The sequence below is a fragment of the Prosopis cineraria genome, unplaced genomic scaffold (assembly GCF_029017545.1).
Source record: "Prosopis cineraria cultivar Desert tree isolate PC_DT_omini unplaced genomic scaffold, ASM2901754v1 PC7, whole genome shotgun sequence".
In the NCBI taxonomy this organism is placed as follows: Eukaryota; Viridiplantae; Streptophyta; class Magnoliopsida; order Fabales; family Fabaceae; genus Prosopis; species Prosopis cineraria.
In genome coordinates this window covers 29,192,386-29,208,852 of record NW_026555338.1, presented here as the reverse complement: position 1 = coordinate 29,208,852, position 16,467 = coordinate 29,192,386, and the positions used below count along the sequence as shown (strand labels likewise).

The following is a 16,467-nucleotide window of genomic DNA, read 5'->3' as shown; positions in this document are numbered from 1 at the left end:
TTTTAGGAAGAAATGTACATTGATAATTTTTAAATGTTGATAAAATTCAATGATTGTAATTAAGATATTTGATGAGTAAATGAATTTAGGCCATTCACCTGATACAGATCTAATTATAAAATAAAATAGAGGGCGAACTGTATTTTTGGCTCATAAATATTTTCCAAAGAGCGACAAGCACTCTAGTACGTAAACAAAACTGTGAAGGAGTGCATATCACATAATCTTTCAAAACTAAAACAATAATGATTTTTTTCCAGTTAACTGTACAACATATTCCATCCATTTTGAAATACTAGTATTTATACATATTAATCCTAAAATAAAATAATTAAAGTTGATATGAGTGGCAAGATTATCGTCAAGCAAGTGGTTAAAAGTTTAAATGGCAACTTAAATTAGAGGAGTCTGCCTTTTGTGCTCAGTACTTTAGAGGAGATAATTTGTATTGCCAGTGGAACCTAACTACTCCCATATTGCTAATATATATATATATATATATATACACATAGTTAATGGTCATTGATACATTGTGTCCTAATGGATTTTATTTTGTTTTGAAATATTCATGCATGTTGAAAAATTCAAGTATGAGAGCTTTCACTCAGTCTTTGATTTATTATTTATTACTTAGCTTGCTGTTTCTAATTAGCTCGAATAATTTTGTTAACTATTATTACTTAATTGTAATTTGTAAGTTATAATTAAGCAAATAAAATTATATATATCTTTGGTCTGATTCATAAAATGTAATGTTATAGTTACAATTAAAGTATTATATTGTTAATTAATAAGGGTCAGGTTTAACAAAAAAGGTTAGTACATTACAATGTGATAAATTAAAATTTAAATTTTTATTAAAAAAAGTATTCATATTTAATTTTTGATCGTGTTTAAAATAAGATTATATCAAATAAAAAAATATCTATAAGCAAAAAAATTATTATATTCTTAAGATTTCATGTCAATTAGCATATTTAGTCCTATATACAATGCAGGAAATTTTAGTTATTATTACAGTTCGGCCCAGCGCAGAAAAAGGATGTGCTGACATAATGGAGTTAAAAATTGAAAACCACATAACAATAAAAAAATTGAAAACTATATAATACCTTTAATTGAACGTGTCATTTTCAGCGCTTCAAAAACATGTCATTTTGTTTATATTAATAAAACAAAAGATAAGGTAAGAAGTAAGCATCAACTTTCGTGACGCCAGTAAAAGTCAATCCAAATATCAATTAAATTATAACCAAAATCAATAGTTGAGTTCAACTAATTATATTTAATTCAATTCGCTTAACTTCATATCATTTGTTTTCTACCTGGTACATTTTAAATTATAATACACTTTTAGAAATTTTTTTATCTCAAAATACAAGACACTTTGAGTAGATTAAAATTTTATTAAATATACTAATTACAATGTTATCATTTTTCTCTTTATAATTAATTTTTATTCCTTCTCTTTTTAATATATTAAATGATCGGTATTTTTAAAATTTTTTATTTTTATTTTGAAAAGATAATATTATTAATATATTTAATGAAATTTATTGATATGTGAAATTTTATCTAGAAGTATTTTATAATTTGGGATGAAAGAAGTATTATCATTTATCGATAATCTCTTTTCAGATCAAGTCTTGAAATTGCTAGAATTAGATCTAGAAGATAATAAGGATACTATGATAAATACTTGGATAGACCAGGCATACCATGTCATTTATAGTTTGTGTTCAATTAAAATGCTTCAAATAATTTAAATAAAATCTTGTGTAATATTTTTTTAATTGATTTTATTCTTGTAACAGAATGCATATTTAATTTCTTACATTTTTTCTCTCTACTATCGTTAATATCAGAATCAATTTATATTTAATATCATCTAAATGTTATGTTTTTATTGGACAGATCACAAATGACGTGGTGCATCTGGTCTATCTAAGAGTTTCTTCGATAGTATATTGTTCTCTCTCTCCCCATTTATATATGAATGGATCATTTCAAGAAATGAAAATTATGAAGAGTAAATGGTTGTAATTAGGAGAAATTTTTATATAGACTGAGTATGCCATATCATTTGTGGTCTGTCTAATAAAAATATGACATCCAGTCTCTAAGTCATTTAAATAAAATCTTACGTGACATTATTTTAATTAATTTTATTTTTATAATAGAATGCATAATTAATTTATTGCCTTTTCTCTTTTTATTATCATTGATATCAAAATCAATTTATATTTAATATTATTTAAATGTCATGTTTAATTTTTATTGAATAGATCACAAATGACGTGGCATACTCATCTATCTAAAAATTTCTCCTAATCAATAATTTGTATATAGGAAATATATGACACTTACTGTAACTGCAAATCTCACGCGTTATATATGTGTATATACGTCAGTGTGCAATTTATTTGGGTATGGTTAAATTTAGAGCTATAATTGGTTTATAAAATGAGTATTTTAAGCTCATCTGGTTAGATTTCAAACATTTTTTTCCCTACAGCAACCCTCTTCGTAACCACCAATAACAAGTCAGTCCAAATATCAATTAAATAAATTATACAACCAAAATCAATAACTATGTTCAATTAATTTTATTTAATCCAACTCGGTCAACTGCCCGGGTTTATATCATTTACACTACTATTATTAAGCTGGCCCTTTCCATATGTCTTGTTGTATTAAGTCATGAGATTGTCGGATTTTATATAAGAAAAGACTTACCTATTTAAACTTATACAAGTAAGGTGCTTTGTTTCCAATCAAATCAAGATATATAAATATTTTATAAATTATTTAGTTTATAATTAACAAACTTTTGTTATTAATATTATTAACACATTAAAATTTAATTATTTTGATTTGATTGGATGGAAGTATATTAAGTATATAAGGCTAAATATATAAATCTTACTCTTATATATATATATATATATATATATTGTTTGGAATAAGGAGCGACTTATGACAAAGTAAGAAATTTTGCGAGGTTAATATATTTTAGAAACTTCTAAAACAATCCAAAGGAAGTCTTCTAAAATATATTGGTATGATCTAGAAAGATTTAAATATCTCTAGAATAATATGGAGAGTACAAGATGTAACTAAATTATTATTGGAGTATTTTTCTTTTATATATTGTAGAATTCTCCTTGTAATTATCCAGAGTAGTTAGCCAAATATTATTATAAATTATTCAAGAAAATAATTATCGACTATTGGATTGAATTCATCTCAACCTTCCATTAAGAAGGTGGAAACTTTCTAGAAGATTGAGAGGTTTATAAATATCCCTCACCCTTCGTTTGTAATCATTAAGAAAAGCAATAGAGTTTTCAAGTTTTTTCATTTAAGTTTTCTACTCTCTCATGTATTCTAAGATTTCTAGCTTGTTTGCCTATATTTTAAGAGTTCAATTGACTTAATAAAGATTAAGATGTTGATCAAGCTAAGGTCAATGTGATTCAAGAAAAGGGAAGAAAGAAAAATGGGCAAGAATAGTGAAAGAATATTATATATTAATTCAAAATCTTAAAGCTTAAGTTTAAGGGCTCTGCCCTTTTATTTTACATTAATAATTAACCCTAACTTTATTCGATATGAGACTTTCCACGTTAATTCAAATCCACTTATACTTGGACAACAATTGGAGCATTTCAAGAAATGAAAAGAAAACAGCATTGTTTTGAAAATATTTTGTATGAACCATGAACAAAAATTACTGTGATTACAAATTAAAGATCTCAACTTAGAAGCGTACTTCATACACTTATATATTTAGGTATGTTTTGGAGCTGTAATTAGTAAAGAATGTAAGATTGTTCAACTTATATCCATTTTGATTGGCTCAATTCCATCTCGATCATATCGAAATGGGTTTTGTCCTAGCTTGAAAACAATTAGGATGAAATTTTGCGAGACGAAATAAGACATGAAAGGAGTTCAAGACAGGATGAGATGAGATACAGGATTGCCCTTGAGATGTCCTGTCCCATTCTGAATATTATATATATATATATATATTATTTTTTATTTTAAAAATATACATTAAATTATTAATTAAGTTAATCTAATTTATACTTACATTAATTATAATTTCAATATGCACTATTCTTATTTAAAACTAACAATTTTTGATATTGATAATTTTAATAACATAGAGTAACAATACAAGATAATATATTTTTTTACAATATATTAATTATATTAATATAATTTATGCTTATATCTACCTATTCAATAATTTTTATTTATATCATATTTCTTGCTTTATTTTTAGAAGAATCACTAGCTTAATATATTTTGACTAAAGAAGAAAAATAATGACTTGATGTTTGTGTCAGGCTTGTCTGTTGTTGTTACTTTTATAGCCTAAAGATTGTTTATAATTGCTATCATAATGGGTTATATCTCATGTATACTTGACTTTAACTTGTACATTTATAGTTGTGATTGATGTAATTTAATAATTGTTATAATTTATATACTCGTGTTGTTTTAGTTTTAAATTTAATAAGTTAAGTGATTTAAAATTTTAATTAATGAATATTATTATTCAAGTCTTTCTCTTACATTGTCCACTTTATGAGAATTGTGAGACATCTCGATCTAATCTCAATCCTGTTCTAATTCTTAATGGGACGGGATGACTTTCAGAACGGAATGAGATATGGAATAAAAATTTAATCCTGATTGTTTTTTGGGACAAGACACAAGACATAGGTGTCTTGCACTACTATAAAAAATACCTATTGGAGCACTTATTTTTTGCTTATGGAGTGCTTTTGAAGTGCTTTTATAGCCAGCGCTCCCATATATATAAGACTGCTTTGTAAAACGCTCCTATAAGATTGGCATAGGGGAGCACTTTTTTTAGAAGCGCTCTTATAAGATTGATATACAAGAGTGCTTTCTCTAGAAGCATTCCTGTAGGAGTTCCTAACATTAAATGTTGACATTTACAGGAGTGCTCATCAAGAAAGCGCTCCTATATGTGTATTTAAAAAAATAAAAAATATAAAAATAATTAATTTCACAAAACTCACAAATTTTGATGGTCTCATCATTATTAAATTTTCATAATAAAAATAACTTGTAAATTAAATTAAAAACACAACAATATGATAACAACAAATAACTTGTAAAATAAATTACAAACATAACAATTATTATTAGAAATACACGTCTTTGAACTTAAGACATGAACACAACAATGGTGAAGTATATGAAAATTATTGGATCAATAAATTTGAATGAGGAAACATCAAGAATTGAAAGTTGCTACTTCTGTTCCTGCACAAATTTAAAATAATGAAAAATAAATTAATTAAATCATAACAGATCTGAATAACTTTGTCCTAATAAAATAATCAACAAGGTCATTGATATGTTGACTCACCTCAAATAGATGTGGAACTGTGAAATTTAGATCTCCAAAATAATCTTGTCAAGCCACCTGATAATACAAAGTAAAGAAAATTAAGAAACTAATAATGTAAAAAAATCCCCATACAATATGTGGCAAGCTATGAATATCAAATTAATGGTGAAAGTTGTAATAAAAAAAATCTTATTCATTACATTCAATTTTATTCTAAATGTTCTGCAAAGGCTTTGACGTCTGTCTACCACAATCATCTTCCAAATGTCTTCAATTTAAAATGTTAGGAAACAAAAATCTGCACCATTCTTCTATCACAATAAAGCCACTTAATTTTCACAATGTAAGAAATGATAATAAAAACCACGAACTATATAACAAAGTGCCAAAATAAATCACATCACTCAGACAAGATACTCAGAAAACAAATTAAATCACACCAAAAGAAAAGTGATTTTCAGTTTCTGACCTTGAGCTTGGTTAGCATTCTGCATTCCCTTGGACATTAACTTATCCATGGCAACAAGCTAGAAATGATAATCTACACAGTAAAGACTGGATATCAGAAATCTATAGATTATATTTTTGCATCCAAGAGCTTTCTTTTTCTATCTGGTATGATAAATCGATGTTGATAAAAACAGCCTGTTTCAGAAGAAAATCCAATAATTATTTTCGAGTACAGTGGCGCAAGGAAAATGCAAGATGAACCAAAGAAGCAATTCTAGACATATTGAATATACCACACACACAAACCCATATATATATATATATATAAGAAGAATGCTCGTGCGCGCAGTTTATATATATATATATATATATATATGTAAGACTCCCACGTAGATGAGAAAGAAAGGAGATCTTACTTCAACCATAAATATATATAGCATCAGAATATATAACAATTAAAAATTACTATATAAAACTTAAATAACCTTTATATATAGCCAAAAATAATTGCTATATATAATTTTTTTTGTAGTAGTGCAGCTGAATCCTATTTATAATGCTCCTTCAAGGCCATTATATTAGCCAAACAAGGAGCCAGATGCTTGTGCCAAAATATCTGCTCGCACTTGACACGGGCTCGCGACATTCAAGGCATGTCAAGTAACGGTCTCACGTTTAGGTAACACTCTTTCTGCTTTAGGTGTTTCGAGTCTCACAAGTCACGTTTTTCTCACGACTCAGCATCTACTTAATTAAGGATACCTCCTTTAGAGGAACTAAGCTTTGCTTTATTTAATAATTTATTGGGCCTGATTCTTTATTTGTCTGGGTCAGACATTTCCTTTTTTATTATTTTGGGCTTTAACCAAATTTGGTCTCATTTTGGCACTAAACAATTATATTTATATGTAGTTCAAGATATGATTGTACGCCCCGTAGGGGCCATTGCACTGTGATGACTAAGATCATATATCGTGACTGGAGGCCATGTTTGAATACTATTAAATTCAGGGGTAGTTATTGTGTCAAATCATTTACTTTTGTTTTAAAATAAAATATATATTTAATTTTTTAATTTGACTTAACATTTTGTTACAGTTCTTTAATTTTATAAGATATTTTTTAATTTTTTAATTTTAATATTGTTAGTTTTATAATAATAAATTTTTACATTAAATTTTTAAATATTAATAAAATATTTTTAAATGCTAACATATTAAATTTAATTTGTTAAGACAATAACGACTAATAAAAAAATAATCATTTAACATTAATAATGTTAAGATTAAAGAATTAAAAACATATTTTATAAATTAAAAATTAAATTAAAATTTTATATAAAATTTAAAAAATTAAAATTATACTCTAATTTTTATTTTATTTGACTTATAAATTAAAAAAAATTTAATTTTCACTGTCCAACGATCATATTTCAAACGGAAAATCTCCTTTAGCATTGAATATTAAGCTTGTTAAATGAAAATTTCATGATTTTGGTCCAAAAAAAAATGAAAATTTCATGATGACGTGCCTTACAATGATTGAAATGGCTACCAAATTTTTAATGTATTATTAAGTCCAAAAGTATCTATAAATTTTAAGTTTAAACATCATTGGAAAAACTTGGATAGGGTTGATAAAGAAATCAAATAGTTTACGCAATTTTAATCTCTTGTCGTGCGTACTTATCTCGCTTTTTAAAATATATGATTGTAAAACACGTAATTTATTAGTTTAATTTATACATAACTATATTTTTTTGCAAAAAATTAATCTGCAGGTCCTTCTATTTTTTCTTGATTTTGAACTTAGTCTTTATAATTTATTTTATTTTAATCAAGCTTTTATAGTTTAATTGATCAAATATATTAGTCTCTGAAAGTTAAACTTGTCAATGAATATTAATTTTTCAAAATAAAAACACTTTTAAAATTTATAGAAAATTTGATTTAAAAAAATTTTGATTTAATACAATAATTACATTTGTACTAATTTTTATGAACATTTTAGATGGACAAAATTTATTTGGACAACATAACCTGATTATATAAATTCTGAATCATAAAAATTATGAAATTAATTTTAAAATTATATAATATTTTAATAAACATATAAAAGCCCTTAATTTTATTTTTTAAAAGAGAAAATAAAAATATTTTAACAATAAGGGACTAACATATTCAATCGACCAAACTATAAGAGTTTGATTAAAGTAAAATAAATTACAGAAACCTAATTCAAAATAATGTAAAATTATAAGGACTTATATTAATTTTCTTTATTTTTTATTAGGTTAAAGTATATTTTAATCCTTAACTTTATATAAGATTTTATTTTAGTTCTTTAATTTTATAAAATATTTTTTTAATTCTTTAACTTTAATACTATTAGTTTTATCATCACAAAAAAAAATCTACATTGAAATTTTAAACATTAATAAAATATTTTCAAATGTCAACATATTAAGTTTAATATTTTTAATAACAATGACGAGCATAAAAAATAATTTTTTAAAACTAACGATGTTAAGGTTAGAGGGCTGAAAAATATATTTTATAAAATTAAGAGATTAAATTTAAATTTTAAATAAAATTAAAAAAAACTAAAATTACACTTCAACCTTTTTATTATTATTGATTTTTTGGATCCACGGTAAAGATCCAGGGACATCAAACACCAGCCTAGACATCATCCAAGGAATAATCACACATTACAATTAGAGGCATAGCCAATAGGAACAACCCTAAGATGGTTTTTCCTTTTTATTGTAACACCAAACGACTCGTCCATCTCCAACTCTTCAAGCTTCATCTCATTTGGTAGTTTCCAATCAAAATGATAGAGCAAATTAGAAAGTAACAATTCTAAAACAGGTGTAGCAAATGTGATTCCAGGACATATCCTTCTTCCAGAACCAAATGGTATGTACTCAAAGTTTGAACCTTTGAAGTTGTAATCAACCTTATTATCGAGAAATCTCTTTGGTTCAAACTTCTCCGGTTCATTCCAGTATTTGGGATCTCTTCCAATGGCCCAAGCATTAATGATAATCTTTGTCTTCGAAGGTATCTTATATCCATTAATCTCACAACCTTCACTATTCTCTCTTGGAAGCAATAGTGCTAGGGGCGAATGCAACCTTAGGGTTTCTTTGATGACAGCACCTAAATATTTTAATTGGTGAAGTTCTGATTCGTCCACATACTTTTTGCCTCCATAGACTCTTCTTACCTAATATGTAGAGCCAAAAATAATTCTTATATGTAAGTCAACTCAATAATTTCAAAGTTATAAATCAATGTCAATTGATAAATGACCCAGCAGACTAAGAGATAGATTTTACACACGCACAACCTAGAAAATAAATGTAACATGACATTCAAAATTCAACTTGTGCCCTATACCTCAGCTTGTGCATCTTTCATAGCTTCTGGGTTTTTGAGCAATTCTGACATTGCCCACTCCGTTGTGGTTGCTGTTGTTTCAGTTCCAGCAAAGAAAACATCCTGAAAAGGGATTCATACAATTGATTAGAAGAATAATAAATAACTAATTGAAAATTATTTGATAAATTAAAGTTAGATCGCATGGACTAACTTTAAGAACAGCTTTAATGTTGTCGAGAGACAAGGGGATCTCAAAGTCATCACTGTTCTTTTGTATCTCGAGAAGAACATCAACTAGATCCTCCTCATCAGCCTCTCCAATAATGTTATTTTTTCTTTTCTTTTCTCTGTGGTCTCTTATGATGTCATCAAGCACCCTATCAGTATGTTCATGCAACTTCATTGTTCGAGCTCTCATCCCAGTGATGACACTGAGAAATTTAAATGAAGGATAGAAATCAGAAATTGATAACCCAGAGCTTAGCTTTATCGATTGCTCTATAGTTTGAAGAACCTCTTCCACGTTCCCTGTCTTTTTGCCAAAGGCCACTCTTGCAACTATAGAATTTGTGAGTGCCAAGAATTGTCCACCAAGGTTTATGACAGAACCTTCAAGTTCAGAGATGTTCCTCACAAGTGCTGATACCTCCTCTTCTCTTATCCTTCTAAACGATTCAACTCTCTTTGCTGAGAAAATCTCTAAAGTACAAATCTTTCGAAGTTGCCTCCAATAGTTTCCATATGGGGAAAACACGATGTCCGTGCTATTATAGGCTTGTATATCAGAGGCGAGAATTTTGGGTCTGTTTGCAAAGATCTGATCATGCGTCTTCATGATTTCTTTGGCATATTCTGGTGAAGACACTATGATGTGGGAAAGCTGGCCAAGTTGAAGGTGGATGAATGGTCCATACTTGTTGGCAAGATTTGTGAGAGAATGATGAGGTAGAGACCCAGCGAGCTGGTGTAAGTTTCCTATAAGAGGTAATTTCCATGGGCCTGGAGGTAGGGTTTTGATGGGTTTGCGTTTGTTGGAAGAAGATAGCTTGAGGATCACAAAGAAAAAGCACAAGAAGGTGAAGACGATGGAATATGGGATCTGTATCTCCATGAATGAATGGATATGGTTAAACCTAAATAGGCTAGTGTGGGGTTTTGCGTTGTCAAGTGCTAGGCCTTTTATACTCAAACGTCAACAGTATACTTGAGGTGTGAATTGTAATTTACAGAGCAAGCAAAGATCGACTTTATGGCTTCTCCTTTAACGTGTATTTCATGCCATTGACTTAGACTGATACAGCTCAGGCAAAGTTCTTTTTTTAATATATAATTTTGTACTTCACAATGTCCATATTCCACAAGTGTCTCTGTCATACATAGCCATCGGTGGAGAAAAAAGCTGCAATGTATTTCCAAATTTATATTATTATATTTTTGACTGATTCTAAATCAAAATAAAAAAATATTAAAATTTATACTACATTTGTAGTATAACTGAATATGGGTATTAATTGTTATGCATCATGCAAAGTAACATAACAAAACTAAACCATCACAGTTATGGGCAACTTGCGTCAAAGTCTTTGTATTTAAGTTGTTTGAACATAAATGATGTTAATTTATGCTCAGCATATGGAAGATATATTCTAAAATTGGAATGAATTAGAGTGATTTAAACAGATCAATGAATATAATGGTGAGTTGAACTCAGTGAGGGTGAGGGGTAGCAAGAGTCATAGATTTTCAGTTTAAATTATTTTCATAAATTTTTTGATTATTTAAAGTTACGGAGTTGAAATAGCTACTAAACTTATTGTTTAATTAACAAAATAAATGTTGAGATTAACTGTGAGTCGCACGCGAATGACTAGGATAGGTTCAATTTTTTCGCCTCTCACTAAATTTGCATCTTATTCAATCCAAATTCTGAATAAAAAAATTGGTTCATTTAATGACTCATGATTGTTAGAGAATGTATCCTACAACTACTTATTTGAAAATTTTGCAATGCCTTCACAAATTAAATTTGACCACTGCTACCTTTGGAAAGCCAGAAATTTAAAAATGGATTTAATTATTTATCAGGCAGTCTGTTCTCGACAATTACATTGGGCCAAAGGAGTAAAAGGCGAGACCCAGCCCAACCCAAAAAGAAGAAGACGCTTGGCATAAATGAAAGATGCCGAAGGAACCGACAAGGTAGAGAACTCATTGAATTACGCCTGGTTAGATTTTGTTTTAAAAAAACTGTTTTTTTTTAAATTTTTTAAAATGAAAAAATTTGGATAAATATTTTTAAAGCTGTTCTTCTTTTTAAATGAAATTATTTTAGAGTTGTTTTTTTTAAAGTACACTATATATTATTATTGGAAATTATTCTTCGTTATGGCCCACCATCAATAATCATTATCACCTAATTTGTTAACGATGAAATTATTTTTAAATTAAAATTAATAAATAGATTTTTTATTATGAAAAATGATGATGAAAATTGCATTAAAACATAGCATTTTAGAAAAAGTTAAACACAATCAAACAAGCCTTTAATTACACAATTTTTTAATAGATAGAATCGTACCTAAAGTTTTTATATGAAAAAATTAATCTTTTAATGCTTTAACTTTCAACTTATTTGTAACTTAGTCCCTTAATTATGACTCGTTGCGACTTAGTCCCTTAACTATAATTCGTTGCGACTCAGTCTCTCAACTTTTGATTTACCTAAAATTCAGTCCTTATTTTTTAATTTTTTTTAAATTTTTTTTATCAAATAAAAGGGATAAAAAAAAAGCTCATATATTATTTTAAAATACTATTTTCTTACTCATTGATGTGAGATATAAGCTAATATAAAAAAAATGAACAAAAGTTGAGGGATTAATTTGTAAGTAATTCAAAAATTAAAGGACTGAGTCATAAGTGAGTCATAATTGAGAAACTGAGTTACAGCGAGTTATAGTTGAGGGATTGAGTTACAAATGACTTAAAAATTGAAAGACTAAAAGATTAATTTTTTTTCTTGTATTAAAGAAATTTGCACCTGATATTTAATATATTTTGAATTGATTCTATAAACCCAAACGCTTTATATATAAATATTTTTTTGTGAGCAAGATTCATTTGTCTCTTGTTGGAAATGTACAAGTTTTTCAAGTATAATACAATAAAATGTTTGTATATAACAAGATTCATATATTAATAACATAATTTCCATTCATTATATGTAATTTATATGGTTTAGTTGAACAATAATATACAAGTTTCTTAAGTGTATAAAAAATAGAATGTTCATATATAATATGACAAGATCCATACATTAACAACACAATACCTATTCATTATGCATAATCTATGTGGTTTAGTTGAATAGTAATATACATGTTTCCTAGGTGTATGCAAAACAAAATGTCCATATATAATATGATAAAGTCTATACATTAATAATACAATATTTATTCATTATACATCATCCATGTGGTTTAGTTAAACAACAATACACAAGTTTATCAAATGCATGGACAACATAATGTTCATAAATAACATGACAAAGTTAATATATTAATAACACAAAGTCTATTTATTATACATAATCTGTGTGGTTTAGTTGAATAATAATATACAAGTTTCCCATTAGTATAAACAATAAAATGTCCATATATAACATAATAAAATTCATATATTAATAACATAATTTTTGTTCATTACATATAGTTCGCGCACGATGTTATTTTTTCAAATGAGGGGCAAATGAGTCTTTTTACCAAAATGTATATTTGCATATAATGCCTTTGGGCCTACAAAATCAATTCAAAATATATTGAGTCTTAGGTGCAAATTTCTTTAATTTGGGGACTTTAGGTGCAATCATCCCATTTTAATATCTTGATTTTTTTTGTTCCAAAATATTGATCCGATGATATTTAACATTGTAATCTTTTATGTCATAAATACATACAACTTCAAGGGAAATAACAAATAGGAACTACACTCAATATATTTTTCCTTTTTATTGCAGCACCAAATGACTCATTCATGTCTATTTCCTCTGGCTTCATTCCTATGGGAGTTTCCAATCAAAATGGCAAAGCAAATTGGAAAGCAACAATTCTAAAACAAGCAAAGCAAATATGATTCTAGGACATATTCTTCTTCTAGCACCAAATGGGATTGACTCAAAATTTGATTCAAAATTGTAATCAATGGTTACATTAAGCTCTTTGAATCAAATCTTTTTGGTTCATTCCAAATCTTAGGATCTCTTCCAATAGTCCAAATACTAATAATATTCCTTGTCCAAGGAGGTATCTCATATCCATAATTTTACAACTCTCACTATTCTCTCTAGGAACCAACAATGTCCCAGGTAGGGCTGTGCATGGGCAGGGTCGGGTAGGGCAATCCATTAACCCGATGCCCTGCCCTAAATGTCTTCGGGCAAAAAAACTATGCCCAAAGCCCGACCCTACCTGAAAGATGCCCGACTTTGGAGGGGCCGGGCGGGCAGGGTCGGGCAGGGATCGGGCACCTCGGGCAGGGTCTCCAACCTTGCCCTACCGAAATAAAAAATCAGAACCATCCACACAAATCTGAAATACACTGTAGTAAATTAATTATTTCCATCAATAAATCACTTCAAGCTCTTATTTTAAAAGTAATAGATTGTTAAATATCACTAGCAAAAATATTATGGTGTTATCAAAAAACTTAATGGCAAAACAAATATGGAAGGAATATTTCATGCAAGTCACAAGTGCTGTCCAATTCCAAATTCTAAGAAATATAAAAATATTTAACCTAAGGTTTACAAACTTGATCATCAAGGCATCTAAAAAAAAAGAACTACCATTTATGTCCCCATCAAGTTAAAAAATTATATCCTAAATTATTATTTTTATAAAAAAATATATTATATCTCGGGCCGGGCAGGGTCAATTGGTTGGATACCCCAGCCCTAAACCCTGCCCAACCCGAAGATCGGGCTCAGCCCGACCATGCCCAAATAGAATTGGGCAATTTTTTTAGGGCTCGGGTTGGGCATATTTTGCTCGGGTCGGGCCGGGCATCTCGGGTTCATGGGCATCCTGCACAGGCCTAGTCCCAGGTGGATGTAGCCTGGAGGTTTCTATGATAACAGCACTTAAATACTTTAATTGGTGAAGTTCTGATTCATCTACATACCCTTTGCATCCATAGACTCTTCTTACCTAATATAGATAACCAATAAGTCTCATATGAAAACAACTACTAAACAATTTCAAATTTTTTAAATCTATATTAATAAATAAATACTCCTTATAGTTCTATTTATAAGATAGAGAGAGACCATTTTTAACTCCTATTTAGAAGTCATATTATTAAAGTTTTATTACAAATTCTACCTTTATTCTCCAATAAATGTTGGCAAGAAAAGATATGTTATATATATATATATATATATATTTTAATAGGTGAGGTTGAAAAGTTACTGAATTTTTTGATAAAGTTAATGAATTTAAGTTTTTTTTTTGGTCTATGATGAAACATATTAAAAGTGACATAAGTCTAGATAAGTAATCGAGTATACCAATACTTCGCTTGGATGTGTTGGAAAACAGGGGAGAAGGAAAATTCTTAAAAATATTAAAAAAATATTTTTGATTTTTTTTTTAATTTTCTCTCATTCCTATTTTCCTGCCATTTTTCTCACATTCCAAACTAAGCTTAATCATATCAACACAGACATAACCAACAAGATCGTAATGCAATATGTTCAAGATCCTAATTGCGCCCATACCTCTGCTTGTGCCTCTGTCATTGCCTCTGGGTTTTTGAGCAATTCTGACATTACTCACTCTGCTGTAGCCACAGTTGTTCCTGTTCCAGCAAAGAAAACATCCTGAAAAGAGATTCACAATTTGATTAGAAGGATAAATCATGTGATCAGTGCCTTTTGTGTATCAAATTGCAAATTATGTAACATTTATATGATAAAGTGCAAATACATTGGACTAACCTTAATAACAGCTTTAATGTTGCCAAGAGATAAGGAAATCTCAAAGTCATTGTCCTTTTGAATCTTGAGAAGAACATCAACTAGATCATCCTCCACATCTCCAAAATTATTGCCTGTTTTCTTTTATTTATGGTCTCTGATAATGTCATCAAACACTCTATCACCATCTCTATGCAACTTCATAACTTTAGCTCTCATCCCAGTGATGATACTGATAAATTTCAGTGAAGGACAGAAATCAGAAATCGATAATCCAGAGCCAATCTTTATTGATTGTTCCATAGTTTGCAGGAGATGTTCTATGTTCTTTGTCTTTTTGCCACAAGCTGCTCTTGCAACTACATAATTCACGCATATGAAGGTTTTTCTGCTAAGATTAATGACAGAACCTTCATGTTCTTCAGAGATATTCCTCACAAGTGCTTAAGCCTCCTCGTCTTATTTTTCTGAATGATTGGACCCTTTTCTTGGAGAAAAGTTCCAAAATACAAATCTTTCTAAGTTGCCTCCAGTAGTTTCCACATGGGGAAAAGATAATGTCTGTGGCATTGTAGTACAAGACATGAGAGGGAAGATTTGTGGGTCTGTTTGCAAAGATCTGATCATGAGTCTTCATTATCTCTTTGGCATATTCTGGTGAAGATACCATGATATGAGAAAGCTGACCAAGTTGAAGGTGGATGAATGATCCATATTTGTTTGCAAGATTTAACCCGCAGAACAAGTCAGGCCTGACTGTGAGGTAAATATAAAAAAGGAGATGTCGGCCATCTGGGCATCGAAGAACGAGGCGGCATTTTGTGCATCAAATATTTTTTATTTTTATTTTTTAAAAATTCAGATACAAGGGCTCCCACTTAATATAAAATATATTGTAATGTAATATGAATTAAACCAATTATAGAATTTTTTTTGGGTTTTTTTTCTAGATGTAGTTTTTATTATAAGACTAAACCGAAAAAACAGCCTAATATTTATTATATTTTGCATTAAGATCTGTTTATTATATTTGTCAATGATACACTGTTATATATTAATCATAAACTTCTTGTAAATTTTTCAATTTTTAATAATAAATTTTTTATATATTAATGTAAAGTGGCCATACTCTCAAATTTTTACAAATTTGATCTATATTTTTTAGACATAAGATTTTTTTTCGGCTAGTGAACCCATTTATCCTATTTCTTTAATAAATATGTCCAATTATAAATTATAAAGGCCATGTTTATTTTTGCTTATTATAT

The 16,467-nt window shown here is 28.5% G+C and overlaps 1 protein-coding gene across 1 annotated transcript; it reads right to left on the bottom strand.

Annotated features, from left to right (window-relative positions):
- Positions 1-8,470: 8,470 nt before the first annotated feature.
- Positions 8,471-16,172, bottom strand: LOC129315244 (cytochrome P450 71D10-like). Its single transcript, XM_054958828.1, has 5 exons — positions 15,221-16,172; positions 15,002-15,103; positions 9,440-10,627; positions 9,247-9,348; positions 8,471-9,073 (listed from the first exon to the last, which is right to left on the bottom strand). The coding sequence occupies exons 3-5, from the start codon at positions 10,337-10,339 to the stop codon at positions 8,546-8,548; spliced, it is 1,530 nt and encodes a 509-aa protein (XP_054814803.1). The 5' UTR covers positions 10,340-10,627; positions 15,002-15,103; positions 15,221-16,172; the 3' UTR covers positions 8,471-8,545.
- Between the last annotated feature and the right edge of the window lie 295 nt (positions 16,173-16,467).

What these genes read in the sequence shown, in the direction of transcription:
- LOC129315244 (XM_054958828.1), bottom strand. Translation starts at nt 10,339, where the DNA reads ATGGAGATACAGATCCCATATTCCATCGTCTTCACCTTCTTGTGCTTT. An exon ending in ACATTAAAGCTGTTCTTAAA is followed by an intron (nt 9,349 to 9,439) that starts GTTAGTCCATGC and finishes ATCCCTTTTCAG; the next exon opens with GATGTTTTCTTTGCTGGAAC. An exon ending in TGAAAGATGCACAAGCTGAG is followed by an intron (nt 9,074 to 9,246) that starts GTATAGGGCACA and finishes TCTACATATTAG; the next exon opens with GTAAGAAGAGTCTATGGAGG.